Genomic DNA, 24,193 nt, shown 5'->3' on the forward strand with positions numbered 1-24,193 from the left:
AGAGGAATCGGAATCAGATTTACTATCACCAGCATACGTCATGAAATCTATTGTTTTGCAGCAGCAATACATAGTAATTAAAGCTATAAATTAAAATTTTTAAAAAACTAAAAATAAATGAAATAAGTGCAAAAAGAGATGGGAAAAGTACTGAGAAAGAGTTCAGTGATTCATTGTTCATTCAGAAATCTGATAGCAATTTTTCTGAAACATTGTGTGCCTTTTGGCTCCTGTACCTCTTCCTTATGGTAAAAACGAGAAGAGGGTTATCATTGGTGATGGGGGTCCTTAATGATGGATACCGCCTTTTTAAAGATGTTCTGGATGCCGGGGAGGCAAGTACCCATAATGGAGCTGGCTGAATTTACAACTCTCTGCAGCTTTTTCCAATCCTTTGCAGTGGTTGCTCAATACCAGACAGTTAGAATGGTCTCCACAATACATCTGTAGAAATTAGCGTGTATCTTTTTTGACATAGCAATTCCCCCCAAACTCTTAATGAAATGTAACCACTGTTGTGCCTTCTTTGTAATTGCACAAATATGTTGGGTCGAGGATAGATCCCCAGAGATGTTGACACCCGGGAACTTGAAACTGTTCACCCTTTCCGCTTCTGATCTCTCGATGAGGACGTGTGTGTTCCCTCGACTTCCCTTCCCCCTTTCACAACTGATTCCTTGGTTTTACTCTTGTTGAGTGCGAGATTATTATTGCAACACCAGACAACCGGCTGCTCGATCTCACTTCTGTATGCCTCCTCGTCACCATCTGAAATTCTGCTAACGGTAGTTGTGCTGTCACCAAAATTATACATGCCATTTGAGCTGTGCCTAGCTACGCTGTGGGTGAAGAGAGAGTGGAGCAGTAGGCTAAGCAGGCCTCTTTGAGGTGTGCCAGTGTTGATTCTCAGCAAGGAGGAGATTTTTTTTTGTGTATAGCTGTATATATGCTATATGACTGTTGGTACTGTGTTTTGCACCTTGGCCCTGCAGTGACACTGTTTTGTTTGGCTGTATTCCGGTATGGTTGGATGGCAATTAAACTTGAACAGATAGATAATTTCTATCTGCACAGTTTGTGTTCTCCTGGTGAGGAAGTCAAGGATCCAGTTGCAGAAGGAGGTACAGAGGGCCAGGTTTTTGGAGCTTATCGATTAAAACTGAGAATATGATTCGGAGATTGGTTCCAATATCATTTCAATGTTGGAGGATTCTGTAAAGGCAGCTTTTGTGGCACATTTCTAGTGCCTTCATCTGCCTTTTGGAGAGTGTCTATACTCTGAAGCATGTGGATGGACAGAGATCAATGCTCCTGGGTAGACCATAAAGATGGTGCCAGCTATGTTGTATTTTGTTCATTGAGCAGTCTAATACAGTTATCCAAAGCAATGGTAAATGTAGTCATTGATGTCTGCCTGTGCAAGGACATGGCTCCTGAGATACAGAAAATTATATTCCTACAGATCTTGTTGTGAACTCCAGTTGCTAGGAGAGGAAGCTGTGCTGAGCATAGGGGAAAGTTAGTGGAAATCTTTTTCTCCTGAATGTTTTGTGCCATTCATGGAGCCATTTGAAAGTCATCTTACTGAATTGCTGCCCAGCCTGTAAGGACAAAGAAAGATAGACTATTTTTTCTTTTAAATTTACATTTGAGGGGATATTGATTGGAATTACCAAGTATCACTTTCATTGAAATCCATATGAAACAAATGATATTTTCACTATTAATGAGTTCATCATATGTGACTGAAAAGGACTTCCTACAATTTTCATAAAAATGCATTCTGAGTAGAAAACCATTGGTAAGAGCACTTGAAAACGTCTCCAGTTTCTCAGAGACTGCTATTTCTTTGTAGAAAGCAGCAAGCTGAGGCCTGTAGGGCAGAGGTATGCAAAATGAGGAAATTCTTTCTTGAATTGAGTTAAGAAAGCTTATGGAGTGTTAGCTTTCATAAGTCGAGGGATAGAGTTTAAGGGTCGTGGGGTAATGATGCAGCTCTATAAAACTCTGGTTAGGCCACAATTGGAGTACTGTGTCCAGTTGTGGTCACCTCACTATAGGAAGGATGTGGAAGCATTGGAAAGGGTACAGATGAGATTTACCAGGATGCTGCCTGGTTTAGAGAGTGTGGATTATGATCAGAGATTAAGAGGGTTAGGGCTTTATTCTCTGGAGAGAAGGAGGATGAGAGGAGACATGATAGAGGTATACGAGATATTAAGAGGAATAGAGTGGACAGCCAGCGCCTCTTCCCCAGGGCACCACTGCTCAATACAAGAGGACATGGCTTTAAGGTAAGGGGTGGGAAGTTCAAGAGGGATATTAGAGGAAGGTTTTTCACTCAGAGAGTAGTTGGTGCATGGAATGCACTGCCTAAGTCTGTGGTGGAAGCAGATACACTAGTGAAATTTGAGACTACTAGAGAGGTATATGAAGGAATTTAAGGTTGGGGGTTATATGGGGGGGCAGGGTTTAGGGGTCGGCACAACATTGTGGGCCAAATGGCCTGTACTGTGCCGTATTGTTCTTTGTTCTTTAATTGTTGGTCACAAAGAAGAAAATTCTCTGACGCTCAATAACTAAAGGTTACCTGTATGGAGTTATTGAGTCATCGTGGTGAGAAGGTTCTATATTCAGCCTCTCCTCTATAACACGAGTGAGCTCAACTGAGACAGCTTTTGGAGCATTGCAGAATCTTTAGTAAGAGTCCCCAGGCAGAGAAGAACCGTCAAAATTTCTGCTAGGTACTTACATGAAGTGACTCATGTGAATTCTTCTTTGTGGACGGGAACAGTCTTATCTGCTTTATAACCCTTTCCACTACCAACCAGTGATATATAATGGGCATGATTTTCCCTTGGCAAAGATGCAGAGAGCAGGATTAACCATGCACTTGGCTTTCTCAAAAAGCCTTTGACCCCATCATTCAGGAGAATGCTTCTCAAATTTGCCAGCCCTCAAGAATTCACTAACATTAAACATCTGTCACAGGGTGCCAGGCAAAATGTGATTTAAATGTAAAACATTGGCGCCATCACAGAGCAAATCCTGGTGCCGATTGGAGTCAAATTAGATTATGTCATTAGCACCAAAAGACTTCTTGACCTTTGTTACAATAGCATATACAGTCATAGAATTATATTAACACAAGTCCCTGAGTGACATGCCACTTTTTCTTACTGGAGTGGAATTTATCTGTAGCTTGAACAAGCAATTGATTTTTGTCAAATCCCCTCCAGAACCCAGACTCCCCTAACATCAGACACTGTTTTTACAATTTGCAGATGATAGCTGCATATCTGCATACTCAGAAAACCAGGCACGTACTGGACCTCAAGAGAGAGAATTGGTAGAATATCTAAGGGATGGCTTTTTAGAACAGCTCGTTGAGCCCGCTAGGGGATCCGCGGTGCTGGATGGGGTGTTGTGCAATGATCCGGAGGTGATAAGAAAGCTTGTTAAGGAACCCTTAGGGAACAGTGATCACAATATGATTGAGTTCACTTATAAATTTGAGAAGGTGGAACTTAAGTCCAATGTGTTGGTATTTCAGTGGAATAAAGGAAATTACCATGGCATGAGAGGGGAACTGGCCAAGGTTGACTGGAAAGGGACACCAGCAGGAAGGACAGCAGAGCTGCTGTGGCTGGAGTTTATGTGAGAAGTGAGGAAGGTGCAAGACAGATATATTCCAAAGAAGAAGATATTTTTGAATGGAAGAAGGACACTACTGTGGCTGACAAGTGAAATCAGAGCCAAAGTAAAATCAAGAGAGGGCATACAAGGCAGCCAAAGCTAGTGAGAAGATAGAGGATTGGGAAGTTTTTAAAAACTTGCAGAAGGAAACTAAGAAGGTCATTAGGAAGGAAAAGATGAATTATGAAAGGAAGCTGAGACTAATATCAAAGAAGATACTAAAAGTGTAGCGGTGTGCTACACACAGCACTGGAATAACGACACACAGACGGTAAGTTGCAGTTGCGTAAAAGATTTATTCAAACTTCGCGGCCTCGCTTTTAAGTCTTCCTGTTTCCGCCCTCCCCGGGCAGGAATGCTATAAGGGGCGCATATTCACAGTCCCATCCCGTGCGCGGGCTTTTCCCCTTGCTGCTGAAGAAGGCCTGGCGCCCTTTTTGGAGCCGGCCTCTCTGCCGGTGCGCGCCATTTTGTGAGCTGGTTCGAGTGTGCTGGAAAGTGGGTCACCACAAAAGCATTTTAAATATATAAAGGGTAAAAGAGAGTGAGGGTAGATATAGGACCAATAGAAAATGATGCTGGAGATACTGTAATGAAAGACGCAGAGATGGCAGAGGAACTGAATGCATATTTTGCATCAGTCTTCACAGTGAAAGACGTCTGCAGTATACCGGACATTCAGGAGTGTCAGGGAAACGAAGTATGTGCAGTGAACATTCCTACTGAGAAGGTTCTCAGGAAGCTTAATGGTCTGAGGGTGGATAAATCTCCTGGATCTGATGGAATGCACCCTCGGGTTCTGAAGGCAGTAGTTGGAGAAGTTGTGGGGGCATTAACAAGGATCTTTCAAGAGTTGATAGACTCTGACATTGTACTGGATGACTGGAAAATTACAAATGTTACTCCACTACTTAAGAATGGTGGCAGGCAGCAGAAAGGAAACTATAGACCTGTTATCCTGGAAGTTGTTGAAAACGATTGTTAGGGATGAGATTATGGAATACCTGGAGGCACATGACAAGATAGGCCAAAGCCAGCATGGTTTCCTGAAAGGAAAATCCTGCCTGACTAACCTACTGCAATTTTTTGAGGAAATTATAAGCAAGGTAGACAAAGGAGATGCAGGAGTGGAAACGGTCAAGGGCTGGAGTAGAAAGAATCTGATAGGATTCCACTGTTGACTCCTTCACTAAAATGTAAGAGAAAGACTTTAATTCCCTTGAAGTGCACTGATAGTTTAAAGCCAGTACGCCATTGATCTGAAATATTACCGTTTCTCTTTTCACAGATGCTGCTTGACCTGCTGAATTTATTTTTGGATTTTCAGCTTTGCAGTGTTTTGATATTGTTTATCGTACTTGTAAGCAATTTTTTTCTAAATGATGTTATTAATAGTTAGTGCACAAATTCTTTTAATAGGCATTTTGATTGAATGTTTTGGGGGGGGGGGGAAGAGAGTAAGATGTTTGGAACAAGAAGCCTGGCCGTGTCTTTTTATTTTCATCTTCATGACATTTAAAAAGATTACACACAGGTGGACACATTTTAGTGCCAAGTTTTAAAGACAGGGTAAAAGGAATGATATAAAACTGCAGATCTTAAGGCTTTCAAGATGGCAAAGGGCAAACAGTTGGCAACTGATTGCATCAAATAGCAAATTGATCCAAGATGGCGGCCCGACGTGGCTTGCAGTGGCCACTCCGGAACTGATTATCTGTTATTTGTGAAGTGAGGTGCCGTGCACAATCATAATCGATTGAAAACGGATGTGGAAGCATGGAGAAACATCAGGAAATTCCAGGAAGACCTTCTTCGTTGCTGCTGCTACTGTGAGGTCCGGAACTCCGCTGGGAAGAACAGGCCCCCAGTCCTCGGGGTCGCTTCTCCGATGGCCGTTGGCGGGGCCGTCTTAATACGCTCGGCATAGGATGGAGCTCGGAGAAGCTGTGCCGGAGGGGATGGTTGTCAGCTCGGAGGTTCGACAGACTCGGGTCACTTTCGGTGTGTGCTGCGTCTGCGAGGCTGAGTCGGGCGGCGCCTTGAAGTCCATAGCGGGGGTACTCCCTTCTACCACCGGCGTGGGATGGCAGGTCTGTTGGGACCCTGGGGACTTGTGGAAACTGTGGTGATTTCTTTTGAACTTACAGTCCTTTAACATCTTGGACTATTTTTACTGTGCCCATGGTCTGTTTTTTTTAAATCAATTATGCTATTGTTTGCACTGTTGTAACTATATGTTGTAATTATGTAGTTTTGTGCAGGTCTTGTAGCTTTAGTTTTTGGTCTGGTTTTTGACGGTAGCGCGATATTAATATGCAGCAGCCTCTCCGAACAATGGATTGGGGATTGCCAAACGTGACGTGGATTTTCTGGTGTAGTCTGTTTTGTCATTTGCTTTTGTGATATCATTCTGGGGGAACGTTGTCTCATTTTTTAACTGCATTGCATTTGTGGTTTCTAAATGACAATAATCTGAATCTGAATCTGAATTCTCTTATCAAGTATAGGTTTTGCTATACAGAGCTAGTTCAAGCAGCAAGTTAAGCCAAATCATCAACTTTCCCCGAGACTGAAAGCAAACCAAAATCCACTGAGCTGCAATAGAGTTGTACAATGTGGAAATGAAGCATATTGAAAGTGTTAAATTAGTATTGGAAAGTGGATTGTTCCTGTCAAACTACCTGAAGAATATACCAAAGGCAAATAATAGATGTTGTTATCAATTATCAGAAGTCTGTTATTTAATACATAAACCTGAGGTATTTTTGTTCAGAATGCATTTTATGAAACTCTCCCATTGTGCCAGATTTCCTGTAGTTTTATCCATCGGATTGTTATGCATTGTGCTTGTCTTCAAATGCTGGTTTAGCTTTATCAGTTTGCAGATAATTACAGGATGCTTTGCTGCAGCAGATGAGTTTGCTATTTGACTCATTTGTAATCATATTACTGGAGCAGCATTTAGCAGAAAGATGGTCTTGTTTGTGAAAAGTATTATTAGAGCAAAATACTTAAAACAACGCACTTCTGTGATAATTTTGTATTAATTAATGTTCTTTTCCTTTTGAGTCTTAGGCAACTCTGGAAACATTTCCAGTAATCCTGCTTCTCAAGGCAGGAGGTTTGTAGGCTGTTCTCTTGCAACATACTACAACAGTGGTCCCCAACCACCGGGCCGCAAAGCATGTGCGAGGAACCGATATGATTTGGTGATATGAAATGATATGAGTCAGCTGCACCTTTCCTCGTTCCCTGTCACGCCCACTGTTGAACTTGAACGCACGCGAGGTCATTACCAACGCGATGTCATCAGTTGCCTAAACGCAGTGATACCCTCGTGCCAGGGATCACTGATTGGCCTCCGGTAATCGGCCACCTCGTGCGGCCAGCGAGAAGTGCCGTTGCTGCTGGCCTGGAGCGCAGACAGATGGGCGCCGCCTCTAAACCTGTTTAGCACACCGAATGTTCGTGAGGAACCCGGTACTAAAATATTCACAAAGGACCTAATTCAGGCTCAGGGTTTCATAAGTAGCAGAGCAGCTGCCGTGCTGCGATCTACTCAAAGTCATCCCTCGAGCCAAACTTTTGCAGGCCGATGAATACTACCCACCTACAAGGGGGGTGGGCACATGCCGTCGCACTCCTTGTTCGGTTGGTCGCTCTCTCCGGACTGTGATCGCCACAGCCCCGGGACAGGGACCTCCAGCCCTTACCTTGTCCTTTCACTGGTGTGTTGCAATGATCTTATATGTTCAGACGAGGAAAATACGCACTGTGTGTTTAATATCCAAACGTTACTTAACATGTTACGATGCTATTAACTTATAAGTGAGTTATAATTGACTTATCACCATATTCATGTGAGGAAAATGTGCGCGGTGTGTTTAATATTAAATTCGTTACATAAACCCGTTTAGAAACAAAATTGAGTGTATTAGCCACTTATAAATGACTTATAGTTGATTTATCACCTATATTCCAGCCCTCCACCCCCCATCGGTCAGTCCACAAGAATATTGTCAATATTAAGCCGGTCCACGGTGCAAAAAAAGGTTCGTGATCCCTGTACTACAAGTTGAATGCTGAATTTGAACCAATAGATCAGAAGTTGCTGGACCAGGGCATCTCCAGACACCTGTTGTCACCTAGGTATACATGAGCTCTGCAGCTCAGAAGACTTTTTGTCATAGAAGTTGCTGGAAGTGACAGCTGAGAGAAGGGAGAAACATGCAGGACTTTTACCAGTAAGGTTCAGGAAGGAGAGATAAACAGACAAAACTGGAGACAGGGAGTGGAAAAAGTCATTGTTTAACTGGGAAGGAAAACTAAAGAGTGAACCATTAGATAGAGAGAAGGATGAGGCAGAAATAAATAATTAAATTTTAAATGACATTTCTTAAACTTGGCAAGGAAAAATAAAGGAATGAGACTCCTTACATAAGATAGTTAATTTACACTGCTGGAGAGGTTGATTGGGAGTAATTATGACTATTGGATAGCACAGCTTAGTGGTTAAATTACTGGACTAACATTTAGAGACAAGTTAACTAAATGTATCTGGAATAAAAAGCTGTTTGTTAGTATTGATAACCATAACACCCTGGATTTTCATAGTAATCACTTCCCTAGATAAATACCCCTCAAGAAAGGGAAGCTGGTGCCATTATCTGGTTTTACTTATTTTTGGTTCAGCCCACCTGTAACGGTTGATGCTTTATTGCCCCCCCCGTCCAATATTAACAACGTCCCCCGTTAACAGCTCATCTTTGGTATTGGGGGAGTGGAGATGGACAACAAATGCTACAGTAGCTCCATCCCTTCAGCCAGTAGCATAGTCCCATTTGTGCAAATTTTTTAATGCATGTTGTTATTAATCGTAAATACCCCCAGCAGTTAAAACCATATAAAAATAGCAACTTCCTATTGCTCGGTGCATGTCGATGAGAGAGGGTGGAATGCCAATTCCGTGAATCTAAATCAGAAAAAGCAACATTCTTATTAATGATTTAAAAATTAGATTAGATTGGGTTATCTGTACATCGAATCTTCGAAAAGAACGGTGTTTGCAGCAATGACCAACTCATTTGAAGATGGGCTCTGGGCAGTCTCTAGTGTCGCCATTCTTCCAGCGCCCATAGAGCATGCCCACGACTCACTTAACCTTAACCTACACGTCTTTAGGAGTGTGGGAGGGAACTGGAGCATCTGGTAGAAACTCACTCAGTCACGGGGGAAAAAAGGTCAAACATTTTCCAAACGGTGGTGGGAACTGAGCTCATATCTCACAGCTGTCACTGTACTGACTGCCACACTGCCCTGACTGGGTATAGCAGATCCAGCCTTTGAAGCCCAATCTGCTCTGTAGTGGGACATTTACTCTACCATGACACAGATCCATGTACCCATCTTAGCTCCGTATCCCTTAGTACTTTGGCCAACGAAAAGCTATCAGATTTAGATGTAAAATTAATTCTTACCCTAAGATCAGTTTTTCTTTCTGTGAAAGGACTTTGCAAACCTTTTCCACCATTTTATGCTTGACATCGGGGGTTGGGAAGTTGTTGGACTCGATTGTCAAGGATGAGGTTACGGAGTACCTGGAGGCATATGACAAGATAGGCAGAACTCAGCATGGTTTCCTTAAAGGAAAATCCTGCCTGACAAACCTAGTGCAATTTTTTGAGGAAATTACAAGTAGGCTAGACAAAGGAGATGCAGTGGATATTGTGTATTTGAATTTTCAGAAGGTCTTTGACAAGGTGCCACGCATGAGGGTGCTAAACAAGATAAGAGCCCATGGAATTATGGGAAAGTTACATACGTGGGTAGAGCGTTGGTTGATTGGCAGGAAACAGAGAGTGGGAATAAAGGGATCCCATGCTGGTTGGCTGCTGGTTATCAGTGGTGTTCCACAGGGGTCTGTGTTGGGGCTGGTTCTTTTTGCGTTGTATATCAACGATTTGGATTATGGAATAGATGGCTTTGTGGCTAAGTTTGCTGATGATACAAAGATAGGTGGAGGGGCTGGTAGTGCTGAGGAAACAAGAGTCTCCAGAGAGTTTTGGATAGATTGGGGGAATGGGCAAAGAAGTGGCAAATGAATTACAATGTCGGAAAGTGTATGGTCATGCACTTTGGTAGAAGAAATAAACGGGCAGACTATTATTTAAATGGGGAGAGAATTCAAAGTTCTGAGATGCAACGGGACTTGGGAGTCCTTGTGCAGGATACCCTTAAGGTTAACCTCCAGGTTGAGTTGGTGGTGAAGGCGGCGAATGCCATTTTGGCATTCATTTCTAGAGGAATAGAGTATAGGAGCAGTGATGCGATGTTGAGGCTCTATAAGGCACTGGAAGTCCTCACTTGGAATACTGTGTGCAGTTTTGGGCTCCTTATTTAATAAAGGATGTGCTGACATTGGAGAGGGTTCAGAGAAGATTCACTAGAATGATTCCGGGAATGAGAGGGTTAACGTATGACCACTCTTGGACTGTACTCCTTGGAGTTTAAAAGAATGAGGGGGGAACCTCATAGAAACATTTCGAATGTTGAAAAGCATGGACAGAATGGATGTGGCAAAGTTGTCCCCCGTGGTGGGGGAGTCTAGTACGAGAGGACATGACTTGAGGATTGCAGGATGCCCATTCAGAACAGAGATGCGAAAAAAAATATTTTAGCCAGAGAATGGTGAATCTATGGAATTTGTTGACAATGGGGGCAGTGGAGACCAAGTCATTGGGTGTATTTAAGGCAGAGATTGATAGGTATCAGAGTAGTCAGGGCATCAAAGGTTATGGTGAGAAGGCGGGGGAATGGGACTAAAGGGGAGATTGGATCAGCTCATGATGAAATGGCGGAGCAGACTCGATGGGCCGAATGGCTGACTTCTGCTCCTTTGTCTTATGGTCTTAGGTGTAGGAATGTGTTCATTTCTGAAAGGCCTTTAAAGTTTATACACTAATCCACAATTTCCCCAACCAGGGTAGTTTCTCCCAATCAGATTCCCCTATCCGTACTGAAAGTATAGATCCTCGCCTGATGATGCTACGATATTTAGGCATAAATAACAGAGAACTCCATTAATCTCATTGTTATTTTGACAGCAAATATGGGTTCATTGAAATTCTGCAATTGGAATGAATTGATTGCAGATGTCAACAATGATAGAATGCAACAAGTGCCTTGTTTGTGATTTGGCAGGTGATAGTTTAGCTCACACTCAAAGCTTTGAATTTGATTAACCTTCATTTTTAGTGATATATTTATCATTCATTCCTGACCTAAAGGACTGGAAGACAAAGCAGACAAAGACAAAACAAAAGTCAGGAGGTAGAGGACATATTTTGAGCACTGCAGCATGTACTATTTTATATCGTATTATTTATTCATGAGGAGTTGGCTTTAATTGGAAGGGCCAGCATTTCTTAACCCTTCAGTCATCTTCAGAAAATGGTGATGAGCCATCTGTTTGATTTCATACTGTGGTTAAGCTGAAGGAATGAAAATATACTTCTGTATTAAGGTACTGTGTTACTTAGAGGAATCTTGAAATTGATGACATTTGTTTTGTACTACTTGCCCTGGTATTTATGGATAACGTCATCATAAACTGGGGTCAGGCTGTCCAGAAAGCATGGTGAGTTGCTAATGTACGGGTGAGAGTTTATGGTGATAATTAGGCCATTTTGGCCCATTGAGTCTGCTCCACCATTTCATCATGGCTGATCCAATTTTCCTCTCCTGCTTTACCCCTTTTATGCCTTCATACCCTGACTAGTCAAAAATCTATCCACCTTTTCCTTAAATATATGTAAAGACTTGGCCTCCACAGCTGTCTGTGGCAAAGAATTCCACAGATTCACCACTCTGGCTAAAGAATTTCCTCTTCATCTCTGTTCTAAAAGGACACCCCTCTATTCAGAGGCTGTGTCCTCTGCTCTTAGACTCTCTCACCATAGGAAATATCTTCTCCACATCCACTCTATCAAGGCCTTTCACCATTTGAAAGCTTTTAATGAGGTCACCCCTCATACTTCTGAATTCTCGTGAATTCAGGCGCAGAGGCATTGAATGCTCTTTATATGATAAGCCAAACAATCCCAGAATAATCTTTGTGAACCTGCTTTGAACCCTCTCCAGTTTCAGCGCATCCTTTCTAAGACATGAGTCTCAAAACTGCTCACAATGCTCCAAGTGAGACCTCACCAGTGCTTTATAGAGTCTCAAGAGTACACCCTTGTTTTTATATTCTAGTCCTCTTGAAATGAATGCTAACATTGCATTTGCCTTCCTCACCACAGATTCAACCTGCAAATTAACCTTCAGGGAATCTTGCACAAGGACTCCCAAGTCTCTTGGTGCCTCTTTTTTTTCTTTTTTCTCTCCATTTAGAAAATAGTCAATCCTTTCATTTCTTTGACCGAAGTACATGACCATACACTTTGTGACGTTGTATTCCATCCGCTGTTTCTTTGCCCATTCTTCTAATCTGTCTAAGTCTTCCTGTGGCCTCTCCACTTCTTCAAAGCTACCTGCCTTCCACCTTTCTTCCTATCATCTGCAAACTTTGCAACAAAGCCATCAATTCCATCATCCAGATTACTGACATATAACATAAAAAGAATTGATCCCAACACAGACCTCTGTGGAACACCACTAGTCACCAGCAGCCAACCAGAAAAGGCTCCCTTTATTCCCACTCTTTGCCTCCTGCCCTTTAGCCACTGCTTTATCCATGCTAGGATCTTTCCTGTAATACCAAGAGCTCGTAGCTTGTTAAGCAGCCTCATGTGTGGCAGTGGACTGCTGCTGGTGGAAGAGATCATGAATAGTTATATTTAAGTTGGTGAATCAGTTCAACTAGGATACTTTGGGTTTTTTATGCATCCTGAATATTGGAATTGCATGCATCCCATAAGTGACCCTATTCCATTATACTCCTAAACTTGTGGAATGGTTTTCCTGAATTACTGAATTTGCAACATTCCTGAATGGTGGAATGTTCATGGAATTAGGAAATGAATTACTTCTGCAGATTGTCCAGCACCTGGCCTGCTTTGTTGGTAGTATTTACGTAGCTGGCTTTGCGGTGCTTGATTCCAGTCATAAATTGGACAGCATTGTAGCGTAGTTAGTGTAACACGTTACAGCACCAGTGACCTGGGTTCAGTTCTTGATGTTGTCTGTAAGGAGTTTGTACATTCTCATCGATTTCTCGAACTTCTGGTAAAGCCCTCCCTCTTCACTATTTCCCATCCCCTTTTCCCTCTCTCACCTTATCTTCTCGCCTGCCCCTCACCAACATCTGGTGCTCCTCTCTTCTTTCTTCCATGCCTCTCTGTTCTCTCCTATCAGATTTCACCTTCTCCAGCCTTTTATCTCTTTCAGCAATCAACTTTCCAGCTCTTTATTTCATCCCTTTACCTCCCAATTTCACCGATCACCTTGTGTTTCTCTCTCCCCTCTCCGCACCTTTTAAATCTACTTTTCATCTTTTTATTTCTCCTGTCCTTCAGAAGGATCTGGGCCTGAAACGTCGACTGTACTTTTTTTCCCCATAGATGCTGCCTGCCTGGCCTGCCGAGTTCCTCCAGCATTTTGTGTGTGTTGCTCCCCATGACCACGTGGGTTTCCTCCCACATTACAAAGATGTATGTATGGGTCAGTAAGTTAATTAGTCATATGGGTGTAATTGGGTGTCACAGGGCTGTTGGGCCGGAAGGACCTGTTACTATAATGTATCTCTAAAATTAAAAATAACTCTTCTGAGGAACTGAATACATAAACAGGGAATTTATGTTCATTAATATAAGGCATTGGTGAGAACACCTGGAATACTGTCTACAGCATTGGTCAGCTTATTTAACGAAGGACATTAACACATTGGAAGCAGTTCACGAAGGTTTCATGCAGTAATACCTATCATTGGCAGGAAAGATTCGACTTGATAAGGTTATACCCACTGGAGTTTTAAAAAATGAGAATGGGCTTCATTGAACATGTATGATCCAGTGGAATCTTGACAGGCGGTTTGTGGTGATCATCTTGCAGATATAAACTAGATGACAGTGTTTTTTTTAAAAAAAAAAGGGGTCACCCCTTTGGGACAGAAGTGAGGCAAAAGTGTCACGAATCTTTAGAAAATTCATTCTGAAAGGGTGGTGGAAGCAGAATTTCTCCGAGGTAGAGGTATAGCAGTATTTAATAAGTGCAAGGATTCTGCGGATAAATTGCATCTGTTACTGAACCCTGCCTTCTTATAAGGTGTTTGCTTTGCAGCTAAAACAAAGCAGATTTGAGTCAATAGGTCACAAGTAAAGTGCTTATTTCCAAAAAGGGAGTGTCTCATCGCTTTCCTTTCACATTCAATGACACTGCCATCAGTAAACTTCCCTTTAAGTTGTATGCCATTCTGACTTTTAAATGCACCATTGTCTGTTTATTGGATTAGAAGTCTGCAGCTAAGGGAACTATCACCACACAGGCTGTCATGTTCACGGAGAGGATGCTGTCAGGACATATTGCTTTTGATGTACCTGGTTCATTCACCTGTTTCTTAAATCGTGGAGTCAATCAAAGTGGCTAAAGATCGGCTTTGGTGATGGTAGGAACTCACTATGTTGAGCTGGATCACCTACTGGAAACTTCTTGCTGATGATAGTTTCAAGTCATCCAGCTTTCTTCAGATTTCTTTCTGATCCATTTGCTCCTCGCTGCTGTTGCCCTTCATAACACAGTATCTCCTGATTAGTTGTTTAGTTGCCTGCACCAACCATTCTTATGGGCTTTGTGAGAACATCTTGTACAATGTGACTGTTTCTCTGCCATAACTTACAGGATTTCAGCTATTTAAATAAGCAAATAAGTTTGAAGTGAATTTATTATCAAAATACATGTATGCCACCATGTACTGTACAACCCTGAGATCCGTTTTCTTGTGAATGTACTCAGCAAATCCAACAACCATAATAGAATCAATGAAAGATCTCACCCAGCTGGGTGGATGAACAACCAATGTGTAAAAGACAACAAACTGTGCAAATACAAAAGAGAAGATAATAATAATAATAATAATAATAAATAAGCAATAAATATCTCGGACATGAGATGCCGAGTCCTTGAAAATGAGTCCATACCAGTAGGTTGTGGGAACATTTCAGTGATGGAGCGAGTGAAGTTGAGTCAATTCAACCCCACTGGTACAAGAGCTTGATGGTTGACGGGTGCCTGAACTTGGTGTAGGAACAGTTATTAGCCCTCAACCATCAGGAATGGTACCAACTGGTTTAGAGCAGCATCACTTTCTTTGGCTTTGGGTTCAGAGTATAAATCTGTTTAATCATTTGCAATAACCTGGAGGATTATTTGAACTTCCATTGCTGCCTCTTGTGAAGGGTTCCAGCTTCAAACTGCTGGATCATAGGCCAGTACAGCACCTTCAGCCCACAATACTGCGCCAAACTAATCTTCTGTAATACTCTGGTTTCTGACCATGAGAGGGTTATACCTACATAATCTAACTATAATTAGTTCTCACGACCAGACTATATAACAGTTTCTTCCCCCAAGCTATCAGACTCCTCAATACCCGAAGCCTGGACTGACACCTTGCCCTACTGTCCTGTTTATTATTTATTGTAATGCCTGCACTGTTTTTGTGCACTTTATGCAGTCCTGGGTAGGTCTGTAGTCTAGTGTAGTTTTTTCTGTGTTGTCTTTATATAGTTCAGTGTAGTTCTTGTACTGTGTCATGTAACACCATGGTCCTGAAAAACATTTGTCTCATTTTTACTATGTACTGTACCAGCAGTTATGGTCGAAATGACAATAAAAGTGACTTGACTTAATTATCTTATCAATTTGTTGTGATAATTCAAAAATGGCACTAAGTACGATTCGTCCAGCTTTAGCATCGAAAATATATCACATGATTTTCATCTGAAATCTCTCCTTTTCTATTTTTTTTTCCAAAATCTCTTTCACTTACCTGAAATCTCAATAAATAACTCAGGTAGGCATCTTGGTCAGCATGGTTGAGTTGGGCCGAAGGCCTGTTTCCATGCTGTGTTTCTCTTTCTCTTTTTTCTCTCTCTCTTTCTTTGTCTGTTTTTCTCTCTTATACACACACACACACACACACACACACACACGCAGAATTTCTTCACCGAGCCTTTTTAAAGGATCATCAATAAATGATTTTGTTTACATTATGTCATGCTTGTCAGCTTGGCTTCATGGTAATGTTTCCCTTTAGATTACAGGTTGACTGGACAAACACTATTTGAACGATTTCACCATTTCATCTAGCCTGGTACTTTAGTACAGAGGCAGTGGAGCATTGCTGGGATGCATTAATGATATATTTAACCAAGATTCTATCTCCCTGTTCCGCTGGTTGCAAAAGACTCATTGCCCTACTTGAACAAACATTTCCCAATAAAACACACAATCAGTTTGCTTGCTGTCTTCTCACTGTTGCTTGTAGATATTTGCCGTTTGTTTCCATAAGTTTCTTATGTTTCTCTGGTGACAGAACTACGTTAATTCAGTCTTTTTGACAACACTGTATCTGCCCAAAAGTTGGATGTAAATCTGGGTTTATTCACATATGTTTTACTCAAAATACAAAGAGCTTAAGATAGAATGGCACTGAATGTATGACTGAAACTAGTCCCATTTTAAGCTGAATATTTTCCATAGAAGTGCAAGCAGTGGAAGATAATTCAGCATGAAATATGTGAATGAATTCAATCTCAGTTGTTTAGAGCAGGCTTAACGGTAGAATTGCCCAGATGTGTAAATTTCATCAATGAATTTGCATGGTTGACATCTGCAGCCTAATTAATTAGTGGTAAATACTTTGGGATTTCCGAGCATATGAAGAGCAGTATGTAAACTTAAGTTCTTGCTGGTCTGTTAGCAGAGAAGGAATAGAGGAGGAATGCAGGGTAAATGAAGCAGAAATGTGGGACCTTCTTCATTCTTCATCATAATGGCATACAGAGTTCCCTGACTTAATAGAAGAGCTGGATTTAATATTTGTATCCAAGTCAACAAATCCCTCATTTGACTTATCTCCGAGTTCCTGTAACTCCTCCGACATGTTCTTTACAAGTTGCTACAATACTGTGATTTAATTACACCCTTGGAAACCTTCTGGCATCAAAGAGGCCTTTTACATTTCCATTTCACTTGTCCTTGTGACATCTCGTGTGTTCTTGGACTCTCTTGTAATAGATTTCCTTCTGTATTTTGCTGGGGAAAACAAGCCTACCCTTCTCCAATTTAACTGAGCCTGACAAGAAGCCAGGGCTACAGATGTGTTACTTGAATAAGGAAGGGGATCTGAATAGGATTAACAGAGGATTTTACAGTGTGTTTTACAGAGCTCAGTGCACTTGGTGATAACAACAACTTGGAATGACGCAACACTTTACAGTGAGAAACAGATGTTTCAAGGCGCCATACTTTGGCAGTAGTTGAGAATGGACTTAGTTTTATGAGTGTAATGACGAGGGAAAGTCGCAAGGGCTTGGGCAGTAGTGTGGTTTGTGAGAACATTTTCAAATGTGAACACGTATAAAGTTCAAGGAGGAAATTTGAGGGAGATTCCCAGAAGGCTGAAGGTTGGATGGTTATTAAAGGTGAGGAGAAAGTGTAACCAGAATCTGAGGATTGGACTGTAGGAGGTAAATGGCTTTATACGGGGTCTCTGTGGTAATTGGTTGGCATGGATATGGAATTCAGATTTCTTTGGACAAGACCTCATAGTAAGGTCATTGTTTAGATGGTCTGGGAAGTCTTTGGGCAAGGGGAGATTCTAGGGAGGTGATCTCGGTGCCACGCTTTTTTTTACAAGCTTGATCATATGGCTGGAAAAGGGGTTGATAGTAGTGGGCCCAAAACTCGGAGCTATTAGTTATCAATTATTTGATGTTAAACATGCAGTCTGTTTCCTGTGAGGAGCGGGTTTAGAATAGACTGGCTTGCCAGTAAAGGGAAGCCAAAAGATACAGGTAAGTGTTAGTTTCTGCTCATCAAATTGACAAAAGTAATACAAAAAGAAGTGATGAGAACAGGGCTGGTCACAGGTGTGAACTGTCAGTGGTAGAAAAACATAGAACATAGAAAACCCACAGCACAATACAGGCCCTTCAGCTCACAAAGTTGTGCCGAACATGTCTCTACCTTAGAAATTACTAGGGTTACCCATAGCCCTCTATTTTTCTAAGCTCCATGTACCTATCCAAAGGTCTCTTAAAAGACCCTATCATATCCGTCTCCACCACCGTTGCTGGCAGCCCATTCCACGCACTCACTACTCTGCAGAAAAAAAAGCTTACCCCTGATACTCCCCAGCACCTTAAGCCTGTGTCCTCTTGTGGCAACCATTTCAGCCCTGGGAAAAAGCCTCTGACTATCCAAACGATCAGTACTTCTCATCATCTTATACGCCTCTATCAGGTCACCTCTCATCCTCCGTTGCTCCAAGGAGAAAAGGCTGAGTTCACTCAACCTATTCTCATAAGGCATGCTCCCCAGTCCAGGCAACATCCTTGTAGGTCTCCTCTGCACCCTTTCTGTGGCTTCCACATCCTTCTTGTGGTGATCATTTCTGATTGAATATCGCAAGAACACATCAGGACACAGTGTGAGAGTAGGACTATCCCCTCCCAGCTTCTTCTTTCACACCCTCGCCTACTCACTCACCTTCTGTCTCACCTGGTCTCATCTATTGCCTACCAGCTTGTATTCCTTCCCCCCCCCCCCCACCCACCTTCTTATTCTGGACTTTACCCCTTGCCTTTCCTGTCTTGATGAAGAGTCTCGGCCTAGAACATTGATTGTTCATTCCCCTCTATAGATGCCGCCTGACTTGCTGAATTCCTCTAGGATTTGGTGTGGGTTGCAGGAGAAGTAGATCACCAGGTCTCTCCAGCCTGCCCCACCATTCAAACATATCCATGGCTGACTTGTCTCGGTCCTCAACTCCTCTTCTGTGCCAGTTTCCCACAGCTTTTAGTACCCCAATCTTCCAAAAGATTATCTACTTCCTCAGTTTATCTACCTTCTCTTTAAGTAATGTGTGGAGCACTTCTGCTGAATTTAGTTACTATAGTCGTTAATAGAGAGTACAAAGATGGCTTGAGTGGGAGGAAGTTTAATTGTTTCTTTTGTCATAGTGATTTATTGTATCACAAGAGAAAATCTGCAAATGCTGGAGCTCCTGCCTGAAACATCAATTGTACTTTTTTCCATAGATGCTGCCTGGCCTGCTGAGTTCCTCCAGCATTTTGTGTTGAGTTGCTGGTTTTGTTGTGGTTATTTCCTCCACCAGGGGAACGTGGCGGGCAGTTCTATTGTGAGCCTTCATATCGAAACTCACGTCCTTCTGCCTTTTATGTTCAAGTTCTTGTGGCTGTAATCAAGGTCTTCGGAGATGCTCAGCATGGAAACGGGCCCCTTGGCCCACTGAGTTCACGTCAACCGTCAAGCACCTTTTAACACTGATCCTTCAATAATCCCGCTTGATTCTCTTCACATTGCCTCCAAATTACTCCAGATTCTCCTGGCCCCTTCTCATATCTGTATGATTGGTAATCTTTGCTCTGCACTTTCAGTCTTGAAGCAGGGTCATATACAAAGTATTGATCGCCTCTTTTCCCTCCACAGATCATGCTTGACCTCCCGGGTTCTTCCAGCTATTTTTTTTTTGCTCCTGATTCATGCATAGGTAGTCCCTGACATCTCAAACCTGTACGGGTTGCTGTTGCTCCTAAGCCCATGTCCTTCTTGGAGGCAGAAGTCACAGATTTGGTAGGTGCTGTTGGAACAGTTGTACATTTAGCAGACGCTGTACACGCTGTACTGACTTTGCATCGCTGGTATAGGGAATAAAGGCTTAAGGTGATAGATGAGTTACCCATTAAAAACTGTCAGTATGTTTAGATTCATAGAGCACTACAGCACATGCAAGTCCATCTAGTCCATGCCAAACTATTATTCTGCTTGGTTCCATTCACTTGCACCTGGACCATATCTATCCAAACTCAAATGATGAAATCAAACCCACATCCACCACTGCAGGCAGCTCATTCCACACTCTCACCTCTCTCCAAGTGAAAAGTTCCCCCTCATGTTCTCTTTGAATATTTCACTCTTAATCCATGACCTCTAGTTCTAGTTTCACCCAATCTCAGTAGAAAAAGCTTGCATTTGCCTTATCTATACCCCTCATAATTTTTTATACCTCCGTCAAATCTCTCATTCTCCTATACACCAGGGAATAAAGTCCTGATCTATTCAACTCTCCCCTTGTAACTCAGGTCCTTAAGTCCAGGCAAATGGAGGAAATTCTACCATGCTCCTGAAACTTCCACTATAGATGGTGGAAAGGCAGAGAAGCAGGCAGCCAGTTCAACCTACCACGCATAGGGTTTCAGTTGTATTTGTCAGCATAATCTCTTTTGCATTAATTTTTGGCCTCTCCATAAACATTTGTATAGTATTTGCTTCAATTGTTCCCTGTAGTAAGTTTCATCTTCTCACCAATGCTTAGGTCAAGAAATTTCTTCTGATTTTGCAGTTGGATTTCTTGGTGAACAACGTATGAGAGTGGTGAATCTGTGGAATTCTGTGCCACAGGAAACAGTTGAGGCCGGTTCATTGGCTATATTTAAGAGGAAGTTAGATATGGCCCTTATGGCTAAAGGGATCAGGGGGTACGGAGAGAAAGCAGGTACAGGGTTCTGAGTTGGATAATCAGCCATTATCATACAATGGTGGTGCAGGCTCGAAGGGCTGAATGGCCTACTCCTGCACCTATTTTCTGTGTTTCTATGTATAATTGTGGCTTCAGTCACACTCTTCCCACTACGTGAAGACATTTTCTCTGTAGCCACTTATCAAACCTGTGGTAATTTCTGATATTTCTGTGAGGTCATCCATGAGTTTCCATCAGTCAGGAGAAAGTATCCTTTATATAATATGTCGACCAAAACTGTCTGCAGTGCACCTGTGTGTGGCCTACCTGACTTTTGAAATCTGTTGAGCATAACTTCCCTGCTTTTCAATTCTGTTCTTCTAAAAATAGACCCCCGTACTTCATATGCTTGCTAAATGGTTTTGCTAAATTGTGGCCTGTGGTATGAGGTGTATTTGTACTTGATGACCCCTTTGTTTAGACTACTTAGACCCAGAACTCTAGGTAATGTGCTTTCCTCTGTCCTTCCTCTAAGATAAATTATCTTCCACTTAACTGAGTTGATATTTGTTTCCAAATTATTTTCCTATTCCGCATGACCCCGTAATTTGTTCCAGTCTTCCTATTATTGCTTGTTCTCAGGTTTTGTTATTAACTATTGATATAAATGACTACTGACTATAAATATATAAGCTATTTCACCATTAGCTATTTATAAATGCAGTTTAATAATCCTTTGTTCTATGATCATAGTTTTCTGTAAATTAGGAAAAGAAAAATTTAATCAGTGAATTTTCTACCTGCTATAAAAACACGAGGGAAAAGAGATCTGCTGCAACAGGGAAATTCTTTGGAAAATATTTAAATATTAGTGCCCCCATACCAGACTGTGATGCAACCAGTCAGAAAGCACTCCACCGTGTGAGTGCAGAAAAGCTCCTCAAAATCCCAATGAAGTAGAGCTACTGATGTGTCTTATTCATGATTGTATCAAGTCAAGTCACTTTTATTGTCATTTCAACCATAACTGATATGTACAGTACATAGTAAAAATGAGACAAATGTTTTTCAGGACCATGGTGTTACATGACACAGTACAAGAACTACACTGAACTATATAAAGACAACACAGAAAAAACTACACTAGACTACAGACCTACCCAGGACTGCGTAAAGTGCACAAAACAGTGCAGGCATTACAATAATTAATGAACAGGACAATAGGGCAAGGTGTCAGTCCAGGCTCTGGGTATTAAGGATTCTGATAGCTTGGGGGAAGAAACTGTTACATAGTCTGGTCGTGAGAGCCCGAATGCTTCAGTGCCTTTTCCCAGACGGCAGGAGGGAGAAGAGTTTGTATGAGGGGTGCGTGGGGTCCTTCATAATGCTGCTTGAGGTGTAAATGTCCATGATGGCAGGAAGAGAGGTCCCAATGATCTTCTCAGCTGACCTCACTATCCGCTGCAGGGTCTTGCGATCTGAGATGGTGCAATTTCCGAACCAGGCAGTGATGCAGTTGCTCAGGATGCTCTCAGTACAACCCCTGTAGAATGTGATGAGGATGGGGGGTGGGAGATGGACTTTCCTCAGCCTTCGCAGAAAGTAGAGATGTTGCTGGGCTTTCTTTGCTATGGAGCTGGTGTTGAGGGACCAGGTGAGATCCTCTGAATTGTTGACACCCGGAAACTTAAGCTTCTCACCCCTTCCACCGCTGAGGCCTCAATGAGGGCGGGTGTGTTGTCTCCCGACTTCTCCTTCCCTGAAATCCACAACCAATTCCTTGGTCTTGCTGATGATAAGTGAAAGGTTGTTGTTGCAACAGCACTCAACCATCCGATCTATCTCACACCTTTACGCCAACCCGTCACTGTCTGAGATTCTGCCAACACAGTGGTATCACCTCCAAATTTATAGATGGTGTTTAAGCAGACACCCTTGAGGTTAATTATCAGCGAGGAGGAGGTGTTATTACTGATCCACACAGACTGTGGTCTCCTGATGAGGCAGTTGATTAATCAGTTTCAGATGGAGATACAGAGGTCCAGGTTTAGAAACTTGGTGATTATTACTTAAGGGATGATAGTGTTGAGAACTGAGCTGTAATCGTTAAATAGCTAAACAGCATGTTGTGTATTTCCATAGTTTCATATAATATCACAGGATTTAAATGGAACTGTACAGCATTATGTTGTCTTTTGTCATGTTTTAGGAGGGAGAATGGTCTTTCATTTTAACACATTGAGTTAGAATATGGAACACCATAGCACAATACAGGCCCTTCAGCCCATGATGTTGTGCTGATCTTTTAACCTACTCAGAGGTCAATCTAAACCTTTCCTCTTGTATAGCCTTCTATTTTCTTTCATCCACATGCTTATGTATGAATCTCTGAAATCTCCCTAATGTATCTGGCTCTGCCCCCACTTCTGGCAGTGCCTACCGCCATCCACCACTGTCTGTGAATTGGCTTCATGAGTTCTTTTGTCCCGCACACTGAATCATTAGTGCCCCCTTGTGTTGGCACCAAGGCATGGATCATTTTAAAACCAACCAGATTTGATCCACACTGCATTTTACTCAGTGCAATGAAGTCTACAAACTGAACATTTAGAATTTGCTCCTTAGAAGTGATTTAGCATTATAGATACTTCAAATTGAATAATAACATTTTGCTTTAATAGTTCAGTTCTCAAATCTTGAATTTTTGAAAACATTAAATATTTATATATTTTTTTCTTTTTATGCTGCTTAAAGATAAAGCTACCTTTATTTGTCACATGTACATTGAAACATACAGTGAAATACATATTTTGCATAAAATCAAAGCAGTGAGGATTGTGGTGAGCAGCCCACAAGTGTTGCTGCCGTTCCAGTGCCAACGTAGCATGCCCACAGCTTGCTAACCCTAACCTGTATCTCTTTGGAGTGTGGGAGTTTACCAGAGCACCTGGAGGAAACCCACACAGTCATAGGGACAAGGAAAGAGTCACCTCCTTGTTCTCCATCAATTTGGTCTAAGGAGCAGAAAACATTGCTGTGTTTTTAACGGCTTAAGACTCTCTTTAGTGTACAGTATCCAGCTTTCAACACTTTACAAATTAAGTATATTCTTAGAATCAGAATCAAGTTTAATATCACCGACATATATTGGGAAATTTATTGTTTTTACAACAGAACATAATGCAATACACAATAAAATATGTAGATTATAGTAAATATAAATATAAATATATATTTAAATTAAATAAGTTAAAAATGCAAAAAAAGTAGTGAGGTAGTGTTCATGGGTTCAATGTCCATTGAGAAATCAGTTGGTAGATTGGAAGAAGCTGTTCCTGAATCATTGAGTGTATATCTTTGGGATCCTGCACCTTCTTCCTGACAGTAGCAATGGAAAAGGAGATGTTCTGGGTGATGTGAGTCCTTAATGATAGATGTTGCCTCTTTGAAGCATCACTCCTTGAAAGAGTCCTGGAGGCTATGGAGGCAAGTGGCCATAGTTGAACTGACTGAGTTCATAACCTTGTGCAGCATCTTTCAATCCTGTGCATGTGGAAGGAACAGGCAAGCCCATACAAAATGGTGTTCATAAGGAAATGTTGCCAATCTGGTTAAACAGCGTGATTAGGAGAAGAGAAGGGGTGGAGCAAGAGCTACGTGGGTCCTGATGAGCAGCGATTGTTGGCAGATGGAGGAGGAAAGAGACATAGGGGCTGGAAGGTGATAGGCAGAGGCAACAAGGGGCTGCGGATGATGAAATCTAATGTGAAAGGAAGTTGGGGTATCGAATCAAAC

General features: G+C 41.9%; 1 protein-coding gene across 15 annotated transcripts in view; it reads left to right on the top strand.

The window, feature by feature from the left end:
• The window catches only part of LOC132398621 (suppressor of tumorigenicity 7 protein homolog), a 194,882-nt gene that overhangs the window by 110,543 nt on the left and 60,146 nt on the right, over positions 1–24,193 (top strand). Inside the window, exon 1 of one of the 15 annotated variants that reach the window (XM_059978294.1) lies at positions 13,338–13,356. The exons of the other annotated variants lie outside the window; for them this stretch is intronic. Within the exon in view, the coding sequence (XP_059834277.1) occupies positions 13,353–13,356 (4 nt within the window). The 5' untranslated portion in view covers positions 13,338–13,352. Of the gene's footprint in view, positions 1–13,337; positions 13,357–24,193 lie in introns of those variants that run through there. 15 annotated transcript variants of the gene reach the window in all.

The sequence above is a fragment of the Hypanus sabinus genome, chromosome 8 (assembly GCF_030144855.1).
Source record: "Hypanus sabinus isolate sHypSab1 chromosome 8, sHypSab1.hap1, whole genome shotgun sequence".
In the NCBI taxonomy this organism is placed as follows: domain Eukaryota; kingdom Metazoa; phylum Chordata; class Chondrichthyes; order Myliobatiformes; family Dasyatidae; genus Hypanus; species Hypanus sabinus.